Raw genomic sequence first — 20,072 nt, 5'->3', positions numbered from 1 at the left:
TGTTTTTATGGTATCATTGTATTGTGCACAACATCCCAGTGATGCATGGATTGCTTCACTGGTTCTCTGTTTATGTTCAAAGTTATCTATTATTGTATCCTCATTTCATAATTTATAGAGGTGGATCTTTCAAAATGGAAGATTCAGGATCAGACTGATATACTCAAGTTTTTTAAAAAGAAAAAACCTCTTTTGGTGGCAGAGTAGACTGAATATTGAGAAGCACATGTGATAGAAATGAGTTTTTTCAAGTTTAAACTGTGTGGGATTTCTTCCTGTTGTCTCAGATTTGCTTACCCTTCCACAATGCATTTGTTTCTAGAAAACAGAAAGCTATATGCACACTGTAGCTCCTTAGATAGCATAGAACATCACTGTGATAATAAATAGCCACTGGATTGTTATTAATCTTAATGCTTGCATATTTATCTGAAACTATAACATAGTGCCGTATTAGTGAATATAGATATGGGCCCTTTCCTGTTCATCTCCAAACTACACAGAAAATAGGTTTTAAATAAAGGTAGAGGTATTACAAATAATTTAAAAAAAGGAAGCACATATCTGTGTAGTGCACATTCATAATATATACACAAAAGGTTCATAAAAAGGTTTATTTGTTGAGAAGTTGTTGAGAAGCACAGAAAATCTTTTTTTTCCACCCTGCATCTTTCCAGAATTACAAATACAAAAAGTTTAGAAACATGATGGAAACATAATGAGAAATTCTTCATGTGGATGGAAAGCTGTGGATGAGCTAGCAGAGCTGATGTGTGAGTTTTGACACAGCTGCACAGTCAAAACAAGCTGTCTGTGATTACAACAATGAACAAAGACATGAGTCATTCGCCACCACACATTGTCTCCTTTACAGAGAAGGAAAGTCATTTCTCAACTTCTTAACTGAAGCTGACACACACACAAATATGGATGTCATTATGACATCAGAAATTATGATGAATAAAACCAAACAATAAAATTATTATTTTTGTTCAAAGATGAGTTTGTTCAACATGATGGAAAAAACAGAGTACTGTGGATTACTGCTAGAAAATAAACATGATTGATTTAAAAAGCTGCAGACCAGTCTGTGTGGGTATGTAGCTGTTCAACACACATGGATTAGTTTTGAACTCACCAGCAGCAGTGACAAGCAGAGGCTTTGTTACCCAATCAGACACCTTGTCTGATGCATGCAGTCACACACAACAACTTATATCCACGTGCTTTAAAAATAAAAATTACAGAACAAATTACACATAAATATGTTGAGTTTACATCAAACTCTTTAATACAAAAGTCTTTTGAATACATTAATGTTTGAAGTAATTCATAATTTCATCAGATGTTAGTCCCTTGTGGAGGAAAAATGTTTTGTGAATATTCTAATAAGCAAAATAAGAACATCTGTGCTTAAATAATAAGCAAAAAAGATCTCTTTATCTCTGTAAATGCTGAAACATCAGGTTGGCAGAGTTAGTCCATCCTCGTGTTAGTGACATGTTTGGTCAGTGCAGCTGTTATGAGAGATTATCAAAATAATACCTACAAACATAAAATCTGCTACCTGGGGAAAACAAACAAAAAAAAACTGATTCTGTTTTAAACTGGTTTAAAAAGGTTGTAAAATTAACCCATAAATATTCTTTACTGTAAAATTACATTACATTAATTTCCAAGTGCTCTATTTAAATAAAAAAGTGTACACATATCAAATGTTGCATAACTTTAAAAAAATGCTCAAATGCCCATTTTAAATTTGATGCTAAAATGGAGAGATTAGGGATTTCAACATCTATAGCATATATCATTACAATACTCAGAAAACCAGAGAAATCTCTGTATGCAAGGAACAAAGCTGATATTTAATGGCTCTCAGTCACCACTGCATTATAAACAAAAATAAGTTGACAGTGAAGGTCACTGCATGGGCTCTGGCTTGTTTAATATGGATTGATGTAAAGTGGAAAACTATCCTGTGATCTGGCTCATCAAACTTTTAAATTTCATGATGAAATCAGAGATGCTGCATCTTCTTGGCTAAAGAGAAGGACTGTGTGCCATGCAGCATCTCTGATAGTATGACAGTGTATTAGTCCATATTGCATACGTAAGCTGTACATAACTGAATGCTCTATTAACCCTCTAAGACCATCTGGATTGCCAGGGCTCCTGACAGTGACAGCATCGTTCCCAACATCTTACACACTGGTGATGCTATCAGAAGTGCTGGCGCACTGAATGCTGACTGCGGAACAGACTTTGGAGCAATTTATACTGTCATCCAGAGAACAAATTTTCAGGGAAGGGTTTGCTTATTGAAACATGATGCTAAAAAACATTGTTCACATGGTAAAACATTGCTCTGCTCAGTACAGACAACATTATGCCTTCAAATCTATCATGTCCTCGCTCCCTAGAAGCAAACTGCCAAGGTTGAGGTGTGGATGAGGACCCAAATACAGGCTGACGAAGAGGCAGGAGGCAGACTAGTGCAAAAGTTAACGTTTTAATAACACACAACTAAACAGACCAAACTAAACGTGGAGACATGAAGATTACAATGAACTGGCACAGGGAAAAGGAAACCAAGGGGTATATATACACAGATGGACTAACGAGTAACAGGTGAAGTGAATAAGCAAATCAAACCAGGTGCACTAATGACAGGAAGCAGAAAGCAAAATTAATACACAAGGGGAAATCCTGCAAAATCAGACAAGGAAAAACATAACATGACAAGACTACCAAACCAAAACCCATGAATCATGGCACAAACAGGAGTTAATGCAGCGTAGTGGTAAACAGTGTCTCTGACCAAACTCTTTAAAACATTTTGATAGCATCAAATTCAAAATAAGCATATTTTTTAGGGAAGAATAAGCAGTTTTCTGGGAAGACACTCTGTGAAACTTTGCATTCTGTTATTAATTTACATTTCATAAATGTCCTAGCTTTAGTAGGAAACATGGCTGTACCATTAAAAATCTAACAGAATGCCTGACTTTGTGTCTGGCGAAGATTTCCTGCTAGATGGCAAAAATCTTTTATCACATCCCTCACTTGCATGTGTGATTAAATCACACAGAACAACATTATGCATAGTTATCCATCCAATCTGGAGCAACATCAACACATTCATTTTAGCTGACTGAATAACTGGACCCAGTTGCTATTTGTTGCTGGGAATGCTGAGTACAATATGTTTACCTGAGCTTTCTTAGATTAAAGCTGGCACAAAACATTACCAATAAGAGTTGTGCAACTGGACCTAAAGACAACGAACTGAAATCCGCTAAAACACTTCTGATCTTTAATTTCAGCTTTCACATCACTACTGTTTAGGTTTATCCTTTAGTACCTTTCATTCTGTTCAGCCTCACAGGAGTGAACTCTGACCTTAGCACTGCCCACTAGTAGAAGAATTGACTCAGCAACCATGGCAACGCAAAAGATGCATGTGAACGGCGACGTATGACAGGTTTGAAATGGACGTCCCTACTTGCGCACGTAGGAGAGCATAAATGGGCCTTATGGGTGTGAATTAGTGGTTGAATTAGTGGCACAAAGTAATAAAACATTTGCTAATGTTTGTTACTACTGGAAACTTTAGGGAACATAGAAGGTCTTGCAAAATTCCTCACACTTAAACACAGTATTCCTTGAACATACTTTAATGAAACAGTGAGCTCATTGTTTTTAACTGCAGATACAGTGTGTGCTTTACAATAATGGTGTTGTCATTTATCGTCTATTCTGCAAGTGTGCTTTTTAATTCACATGTCTCATCAAATGGAAATGAATGGACTTATTGTACTTGAAGTGTAAAGCAAGACTCTGCTCCAGAGCCTTTATAAAGGAACAAGGGGGAGATGAGCTGCATCCTGCTAAGAGGGACGGTCCAGCTCATACGTCCAGCTCACATTAGTTAAGTGTTAGTCCAGCAGAGATATCGTGACACAGCCAGTGACTTCATCACTCAGTGATGTCACAGAAAGCCTTCTTCTCTCCACTTATCGGTGTTGATTCAGCTCTCCTTATGTTTCTCAGTGGTGGCTGCCTTTTGGCATATAGTTTGTTATAGTTTTTTTTTCCCAGCTGACATGCAGTTCCTGCAGGGTGTCAGACTGCTCTTGCTCCGCTCTAAGCTTTAAGTCTCTGTGGCTTTAAATCCATCAGACGATGAGGGAATCTCGGCTGAGAAGAGTGTTCTGGTGAGAAAAAAAAGTTAAACTGAGCAGAGAAATGACAAGTTGAAACAGAAGTATCAACACTATTAACACAGCAGATATGACGGTAAAGAAACATTAGCCAGAAGGGTTAATATGGTGAACTGGAACCTGGGGCAAACTGCTTTTCAATTTTTTCCCCCATTAGTTTGGATTTGTTTGAAGGCCCTGCTCCAAGTCATTAAATTGATATTTTTAGTGCTGAATACCAGTTTGACCCAAGTTTTTCAGTGAGTAAACAACCAGTTATGCTTGTTATATGGAGTAGTTGGATACAAAACAAAGTATTCTACCTAGTTTTCATTCTGGTAGCATCTGAACCTGACCTGTCAAAAGTACAACAACAACACTTACTATGGGCCTATAAAAAACAACCCCTTCTTTTTTTTTACTCTTACCAGCAGAAAATGCCACACGGTGAAGAAGAAACTTCATTTTCATAATATATAGAAAAATTATATAAAAAAGATGCACAAATATGTATTCACCACCTTAGCTATGAAGTTCCTAAATAAGATCTAGTGCTACCAATTCATGTCAGAAGTCATATAGTTAATTATGTAATGTCTAATCTGTAACACACTGGTATTAAACTACACGACCAAGCAAGCGACACTATGAACATCCTAGATCACCTCCAAAAAAGTGTCTGGTGCAACTCCAATACTCTTCATCACACCAAAAACACCATCACAGTAAAGAGTGGTGGTGGCAGCATCATATTGTGTGGATGTTTTTCATCATCAGGAACTCGGAAGCTGGTCAGAATTGATATATGGTGCTAAATAGCAAAATTCATGAGGAAAAAACAAGATATGTGAGACTGGGACAGAGGTTTACCTTCCAGCAGGGAAAGGACCCTGAGTGTACTACTAAAGCAAAACTTAAATGGTTTAAAAGGAAATGTATAAATGTGTTGCAATGGCAATGCCCAATCCAACTAAGAATCTGTGGCATGATTTAAAGATTGTTGTACACCAGCAGAATCCATTACATCTGAAAGAGATGGTTTTCAGTTTAACAATAAAAAAAAACCTTTTAAAAAAAGTTTCATATACATGGAAACACCACCACAGTTATCCTGCTATTTTTTTACTTACTGTACTGCACAGTTCAGTTTTGCTCATGAGTTCCTTTATGGACACCTGGATGCACCTCAGCTCAAGAGCTAGATGATTATGGCCTCTGTCCCATTAAAATAGTCCATCGGGCTATACCCAGGTCAACCAATCATAACCATTAATTTTTCCCCCATAGGACCCAACAAAGGGGTGAACTTTGCAAATGTCAGTCACTACTGTTATATTTTTTTTTATCTCTGGTTGCAGTTATATCCAATCTTCCTCAAATGGAAATAAAAAGATATTATTATTCATATTATTTAAACTCCTTTGACACAAGGATCTTTTTTTAACCCAACCATATATGAAGTTATCATTGCCATGTTAATGAGTACTGTGGTGCATTGCCATTAAAAACAGGGTTAGACCTAGTAACAGTTACCACATCACTTTAAACAAAACTGAACTGTGTGTACTGGAATGAAGTGATAAATATGCACTGGGTGTAATTTGGCTTAACCTGCTTCATAGAGTAGTTGATGATATTAAATTAATGGCAGCATTATCCAAACATTCAAACTTCATGGATCACCCTCTAATCACTTGCTGCAATGTCTGAGTTTTTTCACAGTGCTTGACCCAAATCACCAGGAAAAAATGTGCACTATTGAATGTTCACTATCAAGTTCTGGGCTGGCCTTCAGCAGCTGTCTCTCCACAAATACAGGATGATACATAAGTGACAAGGGAGACTTTGAGGTCTGGGTATGTTTTCCTAGAAATGACAGCAATTACGCTCATTACTGTTCATGCATCACAATCTTTGCAGCTGTTTCATTAGCTTAAACATATAGAAAAGTGACATTTTGAATTTCTACCGTCCACTGCAACAGCAGTTTCATACAGTGACCTTGTTAAGCTAATGTGATAGGTGATGGCAGTGTAAAATTTACACCTGGCGACATTGAAAAATCAAATGTCACTTCCTAAGTCTTACAAAAATGTCACATGTGTACACTGAAATTACTTTCTGACTACTGTGGGTATATCTGATATTAAGTGACACAGTTTGAACAGATTAATGAAGTCATTCATTTTTCATATCCCAATTGTATCAAAACTTTTTTTTTCTCAAATACATTACCAATAATTATGCAATCAAAATGTTTCTGAGTACACTCAACCCAACTTTAATAAGCTTAAGATTTGCTAATTCACAATGTCAGTAATTTACTGGCTTAAATGTTACTCACCACTTTCCGGGACTTGTCTCGGGGTTCCTCTCTGCGACCGGCTTGGAAATGGGCAGGTGGTTGAGAGGAATGGCTGTTTGCCTGCAGTGGCCGTGGAGATGGCCTGTCAGTCCTGTTTCTTTCTGTCTCTGAGGAATGAGGCCGTGAATCTACCTCTGGCCTGTTACTAGGTGAGTGGCTGCAATGCTGATTAGACTCCACGCTGCTCTTTTTTGAGTTGCCCTTTGAGGGTGTATCTGAATCTCCCTCACACCAGGCCCCACTTTTCCCCTGGCTGACTCCTCGCAACTTTGCTTTACGCTCCAGCAGGCTGTTCAGAAACGTGGCGTCATAGTCCTTTTCTTGAGAGGAGGTCGATGGTGGACTTGCTGTGGGAGGAGGTGGGATCATGATCTCCCTTTCCCATGTGCCCCTACGCTTTTTGGGAGAAGACAGTGGACTGATGTTATTTCTATTTTTCCTGTTCGGTGTGGGACGATCTTCATGGTCGCTACGGTCACTGAGCTCATTTTCACTGTTGTGATAATGTTGTGGAGGACCATTACGGTAGGAGGGGTATCGACTGAACTCCCGAAGCTCCATTTCATAGTCTCCCCTTTCTTCTTCTCTCCTCTCCTCTCTTCTGCCTCCTCGTTGCCTATAAGCAGCAGCGAACTCCTCCAGTTCATCCAGTGAGCCTGTTCGCTCGGCATTACGATAAGTCTTTCTCTGCAGATGCTCTGAACGAGGGTTCCACCTGTAAAAGAAAGCATAAACTTAGTGTATCCTAAATTTAAGGGAATGAATCTATTTATGCATTCACAAATGTCTGTACCTGCTGTGTTTATCCTCCTCACTATGGTTCTGTTGCCTTTGGTTCCGGGTGAATCTGTGTGACTGTGAAGAAGATGGAGGGTCATCGCTGTATCGTCGTGAAAGCAGGGGTTCGTCTTGGCAGTCGGGGGGATCTGAGTCAGGGTCATGACGATATCGATGAGGTGATGGTGGATTATTATGGCGCCGTTGTGGTTCTGGACTGCGGTTGTCACGATACCGCTGCGGTTCAGGATGAAAGTCTTGATCAGGGATAGCTGGCAGAGCTTTCTTCTGAACATTTCGGTAAGTTTGGCGGAAGGTGGTTTCTCCTTCATGGAGGGAGCTCAGCTCGGAGAGGCTGCAGGCTGAACAGGTCAAAATAAAACGATCAATAAAGATGAGAATAATAATTAAGGAAAGAGAACATTTCTTCCAAAGCAAGATGTGGCAGGTAAAAACAGTCTAGGTCTGAAAGAGAGAGTGGGAATGAAAGTTGTTGTTAAAACATATTCTTTCATGTACGTTGGCATGCACACCTGCTACTACTCCACATCTGACAAAAGGAGATCCAGTAGAAAGAAAGCTAGAGTGCAGAAGGCCATGATGAGAAAAGCTCAAGAGAATAAAAATCTTATATGAAACTATCAAACCAGCAGCATCAGCATGCTTCGTAGCAAAGCTGCAGACAGAGAGGGGTTTATGAAGCTTACACTGGTGGCTGATGGACCTGGCAGGGTTGAAGTGAGCCAGTTGTTTCTCTACATACTGAAGCACTCTGAGAGAATCCTGATCCTGTGGTGATGGCACACGGTAGGGAACCCCTACAGCATGCATGGGCACTAGAGATATGTACAAATTTGACTCAGCAGCATGGACAACTTGTATTTATTGATCTGAGAACCTTTTAATTTTTTGTGTTTTCTATCTCATAATACTAAATCCCAGTATATGACAATAACATATTAAAGGCTAACTGTGGACTATTAAATTCTATCAAATAGTAAATGTGATCTTGATAAAAATACATACATCAAATCAATAGGAACTGCAAGAAAATAGCTTATGAAACCTTTTAAAGCAGATTTTTTTTAGTTAGTTTATTTCTAAATCAGGTTTACAAATGTTTTCTTTAACGTTGGAAGTCTTTCTCCAGTGTCAGATTGTTTTGAAAACTTTTATTTCAAGAAAAAAGGCAAACATCAAAACCTCACCTGCTGCAATCAGGGTCCCATCTGAGGGTGGAACAGAAGACACCTTGTCCACCAGAGATGGTGGTGCAATGGGGACCATGGTAGGGACACCAGAGACAAAGTAAGGAGGGTAGGTAGGTGTTTGGGGACTGGACGTGCCTGTCTTTATACCTTTACCTGCCTCATACACTAAAAAAGAAACACATTTTAATTCAGACTTCACAGAAAAACATACCTTTTTCAACCAGTCAGTATTCTCTGCCAAACTGTTGCTTCTCTTAGGGTGTCTTTATACTCACAGTGTCTGGGGCAGCAGCATGTGTCGGGACAGCACCAGCAGCTGACATAACAGCAGCAGGAGTGAGGACAACACTGACACCAGCAAACTCCAACCAGCAGCAGGAATAATACACTGCCGAGCACCACTGCCACCACAAACACCCATTCTGCAAGTACACACACAAAATTCCACCCATGACATAAATACTGATCCAGACATTTTTAAGAAAATGGGAGTAAATCACTGTTATGCTGCACTTGTAAAAGGCTTTCAAGAGTGTTTCACATATTTAGCAGTTGATGCTAGCATCACCATTAAACTCACAATACAAAATAAAAAAAAACTGTAAGTATTAAAATCACTACATTATGGCAACAATTAAGCTGGATTTCAGATCACCAAGTAGGAAAAAATATATAAAACACCATAAAAAGTTGTTTTATTTTGTGTTTGTCCTTGTGTTAACAAAACAAACTTAGAGGCAGCCATGTTTTACAGCTACTGTGTACATCAAATGCATGGAGGAGATAAAGCTGAAATCAACTGGAGTAAGAACTGAATTCAGGGTCTTACTTCTCACTTTTGAGGTGTATCAAATGGAGGATTTGATCAGCACATGTGCCTTGGGTGTGTAAAATAATGTATCACCTCTATCCTCCTCCTTTCCTTCAAAAGTACATTAACACTGACTTTGCATGCACGTACAGTACAGTACTATATGTTATTTCAACTTTAATCTGAGAAAGCCACAGCAGCAATGAAGTGGAATAAGCGGGTATAGAAGATGGATGGATGGATGGATGGATGGATGGATGGATATCAACTAAGATAAAACAATAGCTGGATAACTGTTATTAAACTTGATAATCACTTCATAGCTTTTATATCAAATTACTCAAGTGTCACTTTTTAACATAACAACCACAAATCTAGTTGTACATAAAGTCTGTAACAAGTGATACATTTCAGATAAATGATAATGTGACCTATTTAGTAACAAAATGGATAACAAAGATGATAAAAAAAAGATTTTTATCCCAGCTAACTAACTTTTTAAGCATATATTGTTCTTGTATGCATGTAAGCTGCTTGGAGGCATGATTATATGTATTTCTTGTTGTTGGATGTATTTCCTGTAGAAACAGGATGTCAGATTGGGACAAAATAAAATAAGAAATCATAAACCATAAAGCAATGAGACACCAGACAGGATCAGAAGGCTCAACTGGTAAAAAAAAAATTGTGACTTATATTTCTTTGAAATAGTCTCTGATTGTTTATCTTTTCATAAAGTAACATTTATCTCTGGGAATGTGATTAATCAAAACAAACGACAAATAGAAAATGAGTTACAAGAAAGAGCGAGCTCTTTTAACACATATTGCTGGAGCACTGCAGTGTTGAAGGATGCAATCAGTACAACTGATAGAGTACATGCATCTGTCTATGGGGACAAAGCAAAGGGAAGGGAAGGAGAGAGCAGATAAGGAAATCTTCAACAATGTATAACCAAGGACAACATTCTCTCTGAGACACACAGACAGGCCGACAGATACTAAAAACACAAACACACACAATTACACACTCTCAGGAAACCTGCTTTTTGCTACAGGAAGGAAAAGGGCAGTTTACACTGCTCTGTAAGATACAGAAGATTTGGCTATTACAACAAAACAGCTTGTAATGTGATCTCACTTGCCAACACTATGACTCCTCCACACACAAACGCAAACACATAGACAGCTATGCATGCAACAGGATTTTAGCTTCCACAGAACATGTCATCATTTCACAGCACTGTGTGTGAGTCAGTGCGGATTACACTTACTGAGGTAACACAGCTGAAATAAGCTTCTAGTAACAATTCATGCTGAGTTACTCCCACACAATCAAATCATAATCTCATGCATTCATCACTTATTCAAAACTCTGGGATTGTTAAGGAAAGGCATTAAAGGAATTTGATGTGGCATAAACAGTCCCCTCCCTCTTAATTGCTGCCATTTTACGAGGTTGTGTCCAAATGGTGTGGGATGACAGGCAGACCGCAACCATAAATAACTGTAATGACCGTAATAGCTGTTTTCCAACACAGCTCATCTTAGTGGGAGCAGTGGCCAGCTCATTATTTGATGGGTGTGGATCAGTCTGTCAGCTTAAAAATGGCTCTGAAAACAGCTCTGTCAAAATCTCCTTTGAGCTGATTCATAAACATCTTTTGCATTATTTATTTACATGAGAGGGGAATAGATTACATAATATAACTTACAAATCACTAAATGTGCTTTGAAAAGTCTTCTTAAATCATTTTACATCTACCAAAGATGTTCTGTGATTGGTACACATTGTTTGTCTATTGATTAGCAGGATTACTCTAAAAGTTTTGGATGCATTTGCATGATAATTCTACCTAAATGCGCCACATGGTGTACAAGGAACTAGCTTGTGAGGTTGACCCAGATCCAGATGTTAATCCAGGATTATGTATTCTCTTTTAAGTTTCTTATGCTCAGTGCAAACATTTGAAGCATTTAAAGTGAAATTTTACTTCTCACAGCCATCCAAATTTTTCGCTATAGGCAAAGTCTGAATAGGAAGCAGGGTTAGTATGAATAAAAGAAAGCAGGTGAGTGGGAAGAGTACATTATGCCCCTACCTGGCATAATCTTCAAATCAAAGTCTGGCAGGAGATCTTCAGGAACACCTGAGAAACCTGGAGAGACAGATCAAAGGTGACCAGAGTAGAGGAGAAGAGAGAGGAAAGAATGGAGTTGATATAAATTGTGATGATTGATTCAGCGATAAGGTTATCAGTGCAGCAACATGCATTCAAAGATAATTAAGACAAAAATGCAGCAAAATACAGAGTAAGTACAAGGAAAGACGGAGACAGGTCAACAGAAGCATGCATAAGGAGACATTTTGGTCTAGATTCAGAAAATCTTCCTATCAGATCAGCTGATTATAGGCTGTAAAGGTTAACTGGCAAGAGGACAGACTGAAACATAATCATTCTCATGAAGATAAACAGGCAGGAGCTGTGAGTAATGTGACATGCAGGACTGCAAATATCATAGCTGAGCATTTTTCTCAGGTCCAGAGCTCCCAGACAGATTGCAGAGAAACATGACTTTGTCTTCTATACATCTAAATCTTGAATAGATGGTTTAATAACAACAAAACTGAATTGTCAGGTTGAAAATGAAATGTTTCACGAACAGCTAACTTTGGGGGGATTCCTTGGCTGGATCTTTCATTAGCAACGACCTAACACAGACAAACAGGATTCCTTGATTTGTTAAATTATACCTGTACAATCAACACTTTTCATGTTACTGTTGCTTCATTCTGTTCATGTTACTGTAGACTGTCAAAGACAATGTTTGTATATATATATATATATATATATATATATATATATATATATATAAAATGAAGAAAAATCTTACATACTGTCATTTTGGTAGACAAAAACATGTAACTTAATGTTTCTTGTGCTTATGTTATGATTTTCTATTTCCAAAAATTTGCAACGTTAAGGTCATTGTGTCTGAGAGAGACATAAACATGGCAGATAAGGGGAAGGTGTCACAAGGTTCACAATGGTACAAAATGTGCTTCAGGATGATTGCAGACATGTGCATAGGTCCATTTGAGCAAAGTGAAGCTTGTAAGGTGTGAAAAAAAGTCTAAACAGACACTATTTATTCTCGATTGTGTGGTTATTGCAGAAAGAAGGAAAGGAGTGCTGGGCATGAAAAACTGGAGGGAAGTAGAAACAGACTGCAAGCTGGACTATCGTGGCCTGACTCTAGCTGACAGTGAACATACCTTACTTAGTGTCTTTGGGAAGGCTACATTTGTGTTTTGCTGGATTTGAAAACAACAACAACAAAAAATTAGAAGGAGTTCAATCGCCAAATGAATTTTAAAAACTATAAACTTATTTTGTATTTCTTCCTTTTTTATATTTCAGATGACTCTGGTTGTGTGTATCTGCTTCTTTGTCTTGTGCCTCTCAACTGAATACAGCTCACATCTGCAATTTCCACAGACCCTTGAATTTGCCCGCAGGTTGGTAATTCACTGAGATTTACTTTCAAATATGCTGAGATAATTTGTTTTACCCCATGCGGTGATCAGAGTAGGTGATGTCTGTAAACTGCCACATATTTTCTTCTTTTATAAAGATAATTTGCAGGGAAAGTCTGCTCTAGATGAAGAAGTTTGCTTAAAAACACAAAGACAAACTTTCAAAAAGCACTAAACTTTCTGTTCAGGTGACATTTACCCCCACAAATAAAGTGTCTGTTTAGTGGCTTTAGAAGGCCTTGTTTTGAAACCAGTAATTAACTTAGAGGAGTTTTTAAATACAACCATGACTACAGGAATAAGAGATCAGTTTATTAGTATAAAGTCTAAAAACATTTTGATTTAATAAAATATAAAAAGGTCTTAATTAAAATACTGAGCAACACTTTGCAGGCAGACTGCAGGAAGACAAAGTTCTCTCTTCTTTTTTATCAGAAACTGAGCTTTCAAAAGGTCCACCTCTGTGGAGTGTCTCACATGGCATCACCCTCCATCTATTGTGTCACTGTGCTCTGCCGTGCCTCCTCCACATCATTAAATCTTCCATGTCTTCTTTTCTCTGAGGCCATTTGCTAAAAAAGACAAAAGCCCCCTGAGCCTGGCCCCAACTGTTGTTATGGAAACACAAAAAGTGGCTCACGTGGCATATTAGCTACAAGAAGAGTAAGAAATGTGGCCTTTTGGCACCACAGTGAATTTAGAGGCTGTCATGTCAAAGTAAATACTGTACACACAGAGTCATGCAGCGGAATCATCTCATCTTTATTTGTTTGCTGCATTGGATTATTGGATGTATTACATATTATCATACTGAGGCTGTAACCTTCCCCAATGGAATTCACTCAATCTACAACAAACTGTAAAAACTATTGTACTAGTGAGTTTGTCTCTTTGAGCACACATATAAGTCTCTCGAGTGCCAGCCAAACAAAACTTTAGCCTCTGAAAGGTTTAAAGCAACAAGGAGCCACACAGGCTCTCATCAGTTTCCATGGTAACATTTGTAACTGAACACACAAGAAGACTGTCATGATTACACGACTCTTTGCAGATAAATGACAACACATGGGAAAATGAAACACACATCAGCATAAGTTGCATATTACTATCGATGTCAAAGATTGTTCTGCAGAAACATTTCAGAACCCAGTGAAATTTAGACTGAGTGAATGCAGCTGCTGTTCATGCTAGTCTGTGGGAGGTGCCCCTGCTTGTAGTTAACCAGATAATTAATGAATTTGTATTGTCGTGTTGGTAATAAATATGTCTGTTTATAAAGGCTGTGTTGTACAACAGTGTCTTGTATTGTGTTGAATTTAGAGTATATAGGGTATGTCTTTGTGTCTGTTATTAATTAGAAATAAAGGATAGGTCAGACTCGCCCTCTGCTCTTTACTCAGTAACAAAACAGGTAAAGAGATAGAAATCTATGAAAGTGCAACTGTATTTTAAATTTGCAACTCTAAACTGTGCGAACCAGTGACGCAGTGACATGCTTTACAACCAGTTACTCATGTGAAATTAGTCATTTTAACAACAATAAATCATCAGAACTTTAACGGATGTCAATGTACAGCAGTGTTTAGCTATCAACCAGATTAAGACCTAACTGTGAATAAGATACTGCCTTTAAACAGCATTTTCTGTCTGCCATAATTTAAATAATATTCAGGGTAAGCAGTAAATGAAGCTATGTGGGTTATGCTGATATTATTCATTGTCAAGACATGTCTACACCTTAAGTGCACAGTCAAAATGTTTTCACTGCATTTTTTCACACACAGTGCTGCTTTACACACTCTCGGTTCCAGGGTTGTCACTAATGAGCCGCTTTGTTGACTCGCTTTATTTTGCAACACTGATGCTTGTTTTGGTCCTGCTTTCATAGATCAGGTTGCTTTTTTCAATCCCCAAATCTGACAGCATCAACTCTGGCACAGTTCAGTGCAGAACAGACATGATGCAGTCAAACAAAGACATGCTTTCAGGCAGCAGAGAAACCCCAATAGGCTATAGCCTTGAGTTTTAAGGTACCATGATGTTATTAAGACCTTGGAAGGGCACAAACTACGCAATTGCATTCAACGACATAATGTGTGCATAGATAATTTATCAGACTTTAATGTTAAGTATATAAACAGCTCATGCAAACTAAATATATTATTTTTAACTCATGTAAACAACAAAATCAAATATTGTCTTATTTAGATTATGGTTAGAAGTCAAAATATTTCTCTGCATACATCCAACAAGACATAAAACAGCAATTTTCCTCTATGTGAGAGGTGTCTAAGAACTCTTTTTTTAAATGCAAAAAATAAAATACGGTACAATGGGAATATTAAGAAAGATAGTAGCAGCTTACCAAGAACCAGCAGCTCCACTGAGGCTTCATTCTGTCCCTCTAGATCATCTGATATAACCACTTTGCAGACGTAAACTCCACTGTCTCCCCATTGGACCTCACCTATTCGCAGGTCTGCCTCTACATGACAAAAAAGTTTAGAATAAACATCTTTCAGCAGGCATCTCCCAAAACAAGTAAATAGTACATGCTTGGAATTATTACCCTTAAAACTCATTCATGTTTCTATCTACGCATACTGTGTTCATTATTAAGACTCTGATACAAAGTATTTGTAAACCCAATTATTACTTTCAGCATTATTATTACTTTGCAATCATCTTATTCTAAAAACACTAGGATTGATCACCAAGTGCATTATTCTGGGTATACTCCCCACAAGATTTTGGAACTTGGCTGCAAAGATAAGCTACAACTTTGCCACCAAGTCGTCCTTTTTATGAAGTAACGGCAAATGTTGAGAAATAACACCTGGCTCAGAATATGTTACAATTTCTCCAAAAGTCCTTGGGTGGGCTGAGGTCTGGGTTATGTGTATTTCAATAAAATCCCAGGCCTCAAACATGTAAATAAAATAATGAAGATTCTTGTAGTTACTTAACTATGACTACCTAATCAAATTTTTCCATGTGTTTCTTGTTACTTGAACAACTCCATATTAAAGTCAACACACCTGACAAGCTAGAAGAATGAAAAATTTTACAAACACCCATCACACATGTAGCAAACAGTATTAGCATTCTTTTGGCTGTCTTGGGAATTCCTGGGATAATGCATAAACTTACACTCCAAATATAACTGGGCTTGAATGTCGAGCACACAAGACAATACAGGGGCTGCTAAATGCACACTTGTAAATAAAGCAGACAGGAAAGGGGTTGTATAATTCCCTTCCTTTCCCTTTCCCTTTCCTGTGACCAGTCTGATACTCTTTTGTAAAAGCTATTTTGTTGAGCTACATTTACTTTTGGTGTTCTCAGATAACCGTTTCTTTTTTATAGTATAGTTATCCTGAGTTGTGTATGAACTATATTGGACCGAGTGCTGTTAGCCATGTGATTAACAGAGCACCCCCTGCCCAATACATGCTGGGACAGACTCCAATCTCGCTGTGGCCCTGAATAGGATTACATGGGTATGGATGACTGGGCGTCTCCAAAGGCAACAAAGCTTTTACTTTTTTTTGCCCACTTACAACATCACTACACTGACCTGTTTCAAGACAAGAGGTGGAGAGAGACAAAAAAAAATCCAAACTCAAAGAAAGCCTTATACTGAGAGAAGTAAGTGTTTGAATGGTGGGATGTTGAGAGGAAAAATTAAAAGTGGGACATTTAAGTACATCAGAGGGAAGGAGCAAAAGGGCAAACTGAATGTGAGGACAGCATGAAAACCATTTCTTTTGTGTGTGTTCCTGGCTGGTGAAGAGAAAAAAGATTCTTCAGTCAGAGTTAGAGCTCTATAAATCTGAGGCCAGCAAACAAGACTAGCTCTCTGTATTCACACTTTCACACACATGCATGTAAGCACAGTAGTGTCCCTTGGATGATCCTAAAGTGGAATGGCAAAGGCATGTTTACAATCTATAGTTTGGAAGCTCAAATTAACCCAGTAGCACAACAGAAATGTGGTAGCCTAGTAACATAACTATTAATTAGAAATGGACTAGATCGTTTTAAAGATGGGCACCAGAAATATTCAACCAGAGGTGGAATGTCTTACTGTTGATGATGGAGATGTCTCTGTTCTTGTAGAACTCTGACAGCGTAACTGAGGCTCCAGAGATGGACGCTACAGTTCGGACAGTCCGACTGTTGTCAGAGCAGTCGAGGTAGCTCGCTGTCATACCCATCTCATAGCCCCCACTGACCCCTCCATTTCCACTCGTCACCCCACTTCCTCCCAGGCTTCCACTCAAGCTGTCTTGGTAGCTAAACGAATCCCTCGTACGGTCTCGACAGTATGATTTGTAGACCCACTGCACCACAGCGGTCTGGGTGGACACACTGGTGTATTGACAAGGTAGAACCACAGACTGGAACAGCACAGCATACTTCTTCTCATCTCTTACAATCACATTAACGCCTGAGCAAGACGGAGGAAAGACACCTGTGAGAGATGACAATAAAAAAAGGATCAGTCAAGTGTGAAGGAAGAAAGGGTTAAAAACAGGTCAGTCTCAATAAAATACATTAGATGTGTAATCAGAGAGTTCAGTAAATTGTTTAGTAACAACTTGGAAAGTGGAATAAGGGGATTTAAAGGATGCTGACTTGATTTATAAGAATACAATTGACTCTTAAATCTGTTTGGAAATAATTCCCAAATCACATGATCCCCATATTGAATCCAACAATAGCAAGTGAAATCACCCACATTTGCCAGAAGGGGAAAAGAAAGATTTTTAGCATGAACACTTAAACGTTTCTGTTTTCCTTTGAGTTGGAATGAAATGAATCAACGCACCATCTGGCAAGATAAGCAAGACTGTGTCACGACTGTTTGTTTGTGCGCACTGAAATCTGACTGTGTGTTGCGTTGACCTGATGTTGTTTTGGAGCTTTTGAAGCCAGGCTTTAGGTCACATGATGACCAGGAGCTTGGACCTGGTAGTTCAAAAGCAATGCACACGGGTGAAGAAACCACGTGAAAAATACATGAACACACCCAGAAACATCTGTGCATAGTGAAATGTGTGTGTGTGTGTGTGTATTTGTAAGGCCAAGCAGTGGGAGGTGAAACTGAACTGGACCAGTGAGCATGGGTGTGATGGGAACACAGGGGGGGGGTGCCTCACTTAAACAAGACCAGTCCACTTTTGTTGTCTTTTAGCTACCAATAATTAACTGCATGAACTTCTTTGTTGGGTGGTACAGAGTTGATTGATTTAATTCAGATTGCTTACATACCACAGCAAGCACCGCTGTAAGTTTTTTTTTAAGTGTCTGCACTTGGTCCTTTACAGAGTTTTACAATGACTGAAACACATTCTCTAATAAAAAATAATCTGACTGAGCACTGTTTCCAACTAGCTCCAGAGCAACCGAGAAAAATATTTTAGTTTCCTAAAACTCAATTTGCTACTTTTCTTGATTTTGAATCTTTGTAATTTTCAAAATCTGGTCTTTGGGCCGGACAATACTAGCAATTGGATGTGATTCTGTGATTCTAGGAATGTTTACATTCACATTATAGATTGAAAGATTAACATATTAATTTAGATAATTTATTATGTTGAAATTAAGTGTTAAGTGTGTAGGATTAGTTGTGCATTTATATATTAGCTGCAAACAAAATGCAGAAAAACAAAACTATGAACCTGAAACTTTCTTATGTAGGTCTCTCTGTAAGGCAATCTTACATGTTTTAGCAAACAGAACAATAGATAACCCATGTCATTACAACTGAACAGAATGAACACATCCTTCTTGAAATGAAAAATAACCTGATAAATCTGATAAAACAGCCAGAACCTACATTTTCTCATCTTAGTGGCTTGTGCATTCAGTAAAGTAACTAAAGATAAAAAAAAAGGCTGGTCTGCCTGGGATCATGAAGCTGTGGGGGGAACCTGGATTTATTAGTTTTAGAGGCCACCTCCAGAGGAGTAAATGAATGTAAGAGGAGGGATGTAAAGATAGTGAATGTGTTAGACATTTTTGTCTTGACTCAAGTATCTTTTCTTTCATTCAAACATTTGTTGGATAAAAACATGTACGTTTACTCTTTTAATACATTGTATGTCCACAAGTTAAGTATAATAAGCTCATAAACTGCTGCAATATGTCCATGATGTTTCAGTATTATAGTGTAACATATTCACGTAATAAATTATCATACTTAATTCATTGTAGCTGAATATATGGAAAAAACGTGCAATCTTTACTTTTCTGGAATAAAAATAAATTACATACGCATTTGCACTCGAATTTAAGTCATGCACTACATATTGCTTTCTAATGTTACTTTTTGAAATTTTTTAAGTATTGATTGAACACTGTTAGGATTTACTTTTATCTATAATCGTTTCTGGATATGTTTGCCTCCACTTTAAAGGTAGTGTTTTTAACGTTGGAGGAATATATTGTCTCCGTAAATTAGTTAATTGTCATTTCTCAGAGAGCCGGTTAAATTTGTCTGAAGTTAGACCTCCTAATCCACAACCCCCAAAGCTTCTAGACGGATAATTCACACATGACTAAATCCAATCTAGCGGTCGAGAGCAGCTCAGCTAACAACCAGGAGAGGAAAAATAACACACATTCATAAGAATTAAAAAGATACACGTAACTGAACCTTGTATCGCAGATTAATAGACTGAAAATAATTGGACGATTTTTCCTTACATATCGTGTGTATTTAGTCATAAGCACGCAAGTGTTAGTTTATACTTAGCGTCGTTTTTCATAACTTTAACGATACTCCAAATCAAACTTGAGTTTAACAACCTGTTACTGCCTTTTTGCAGAGAAGATAGTCTTTTTCTTTTCCCTCTTACCTGCCAAATAAACGAGAAAAATCCACCACATAGGGGTCAAAAACTGTTTCCAATCCCCGCAGGCCAATTTAATAAGCATTTCTTGGCGAACGTTGTTTTCTTTTCTCCTCCTTGTCATCCCTGCCCGATGTTTCAGGAGCTCGTGCAGTTTACTGGCTCATAACGGGACAGCGGGGATCGGAAAGCGGAACAAGTGCCTCAAGTTCTTGAAAATAAAGCTTGCGGTTTCCGGTAAAACCCTTAAATAATAAAAGCCATCCTAGGGTAGACAAGATGAAAAATTTGTCATGAGGACTAATTATTTATTTG

At 38.1% G+C, this 20,072-nt stretch overlaps 1 protein-coding gene across 3 annotated transcripts; it reads right to left on the bottom strand.

Annotated features, from left to right (window-relative positions):
• Window positions 1-624: 624 nt before the first annotated feature.
• On the bottom strand, window positions 625-19,924 carry LOC121637919 (immunoglobulin-like domain-containing receptor 2). 3 transcript variants are annotated; one of them, XM_041982269.1, is made up of 10 exons: window positions 19,764-19,924; window positions 16,988-17,374; window positions 15,266-15,385; window positions 11,465-11,521; window positions 8,828-8,974; window positions 8,550-8,717; window positions 8,049-8,177; window positions 7,358-7,703; window positions 6,544-7,279; window positions 625-4,211 (listed from the first exon to the last, which is right to left on the bottom strand). In XM_041982269.1, the coding sequence occupies exons 1-10, from the start codon at window positions 19,879-19,881 to the stop codon at window positions 4,176-4,178; spliced, it is 2,244 nt and encodes a 747-aa protein (XP_041838203.1). In that variant the 5' UTR covers window positions 19,882-19,924; the 3' UTR covers window positions 625-4,175. The 3 variants fall into 3 exon arrangements, with proteins under 3 accessions (XP_041838203.1, XP_041838221.1, XP_041838213.1); XM_041982287.1 differs by lacking the exon at window positions 8,049-8,177; XM_041982279.1 differs by lacking the exon at window positions 11,465-11,521.
• Window positions 19,925-20,072: the final 148 nt, after the last annotated feature.

The sequence above is a fragment of the Melanotaenia boesemani genome, chromosome 1 (genome assembly GCF_017639745.1).
Source record: "Melanotaenia boesemani isolate fMelBoe1 chromosome 1, fMelBoe1.pri, whole genome shotgun sequence".
Taxonomy (NCBI): Eukaryota; Metazoa; Chordata; class Actinopteri; order Atheriniformes; family Melanotaeniidae; genus Melanotaenia; species Melanotaenia boesemani.
Note: the sequence above shows the minus strand (reverse complement) of the source record. Positions and strands in the feature narration are given on the sequence as shown.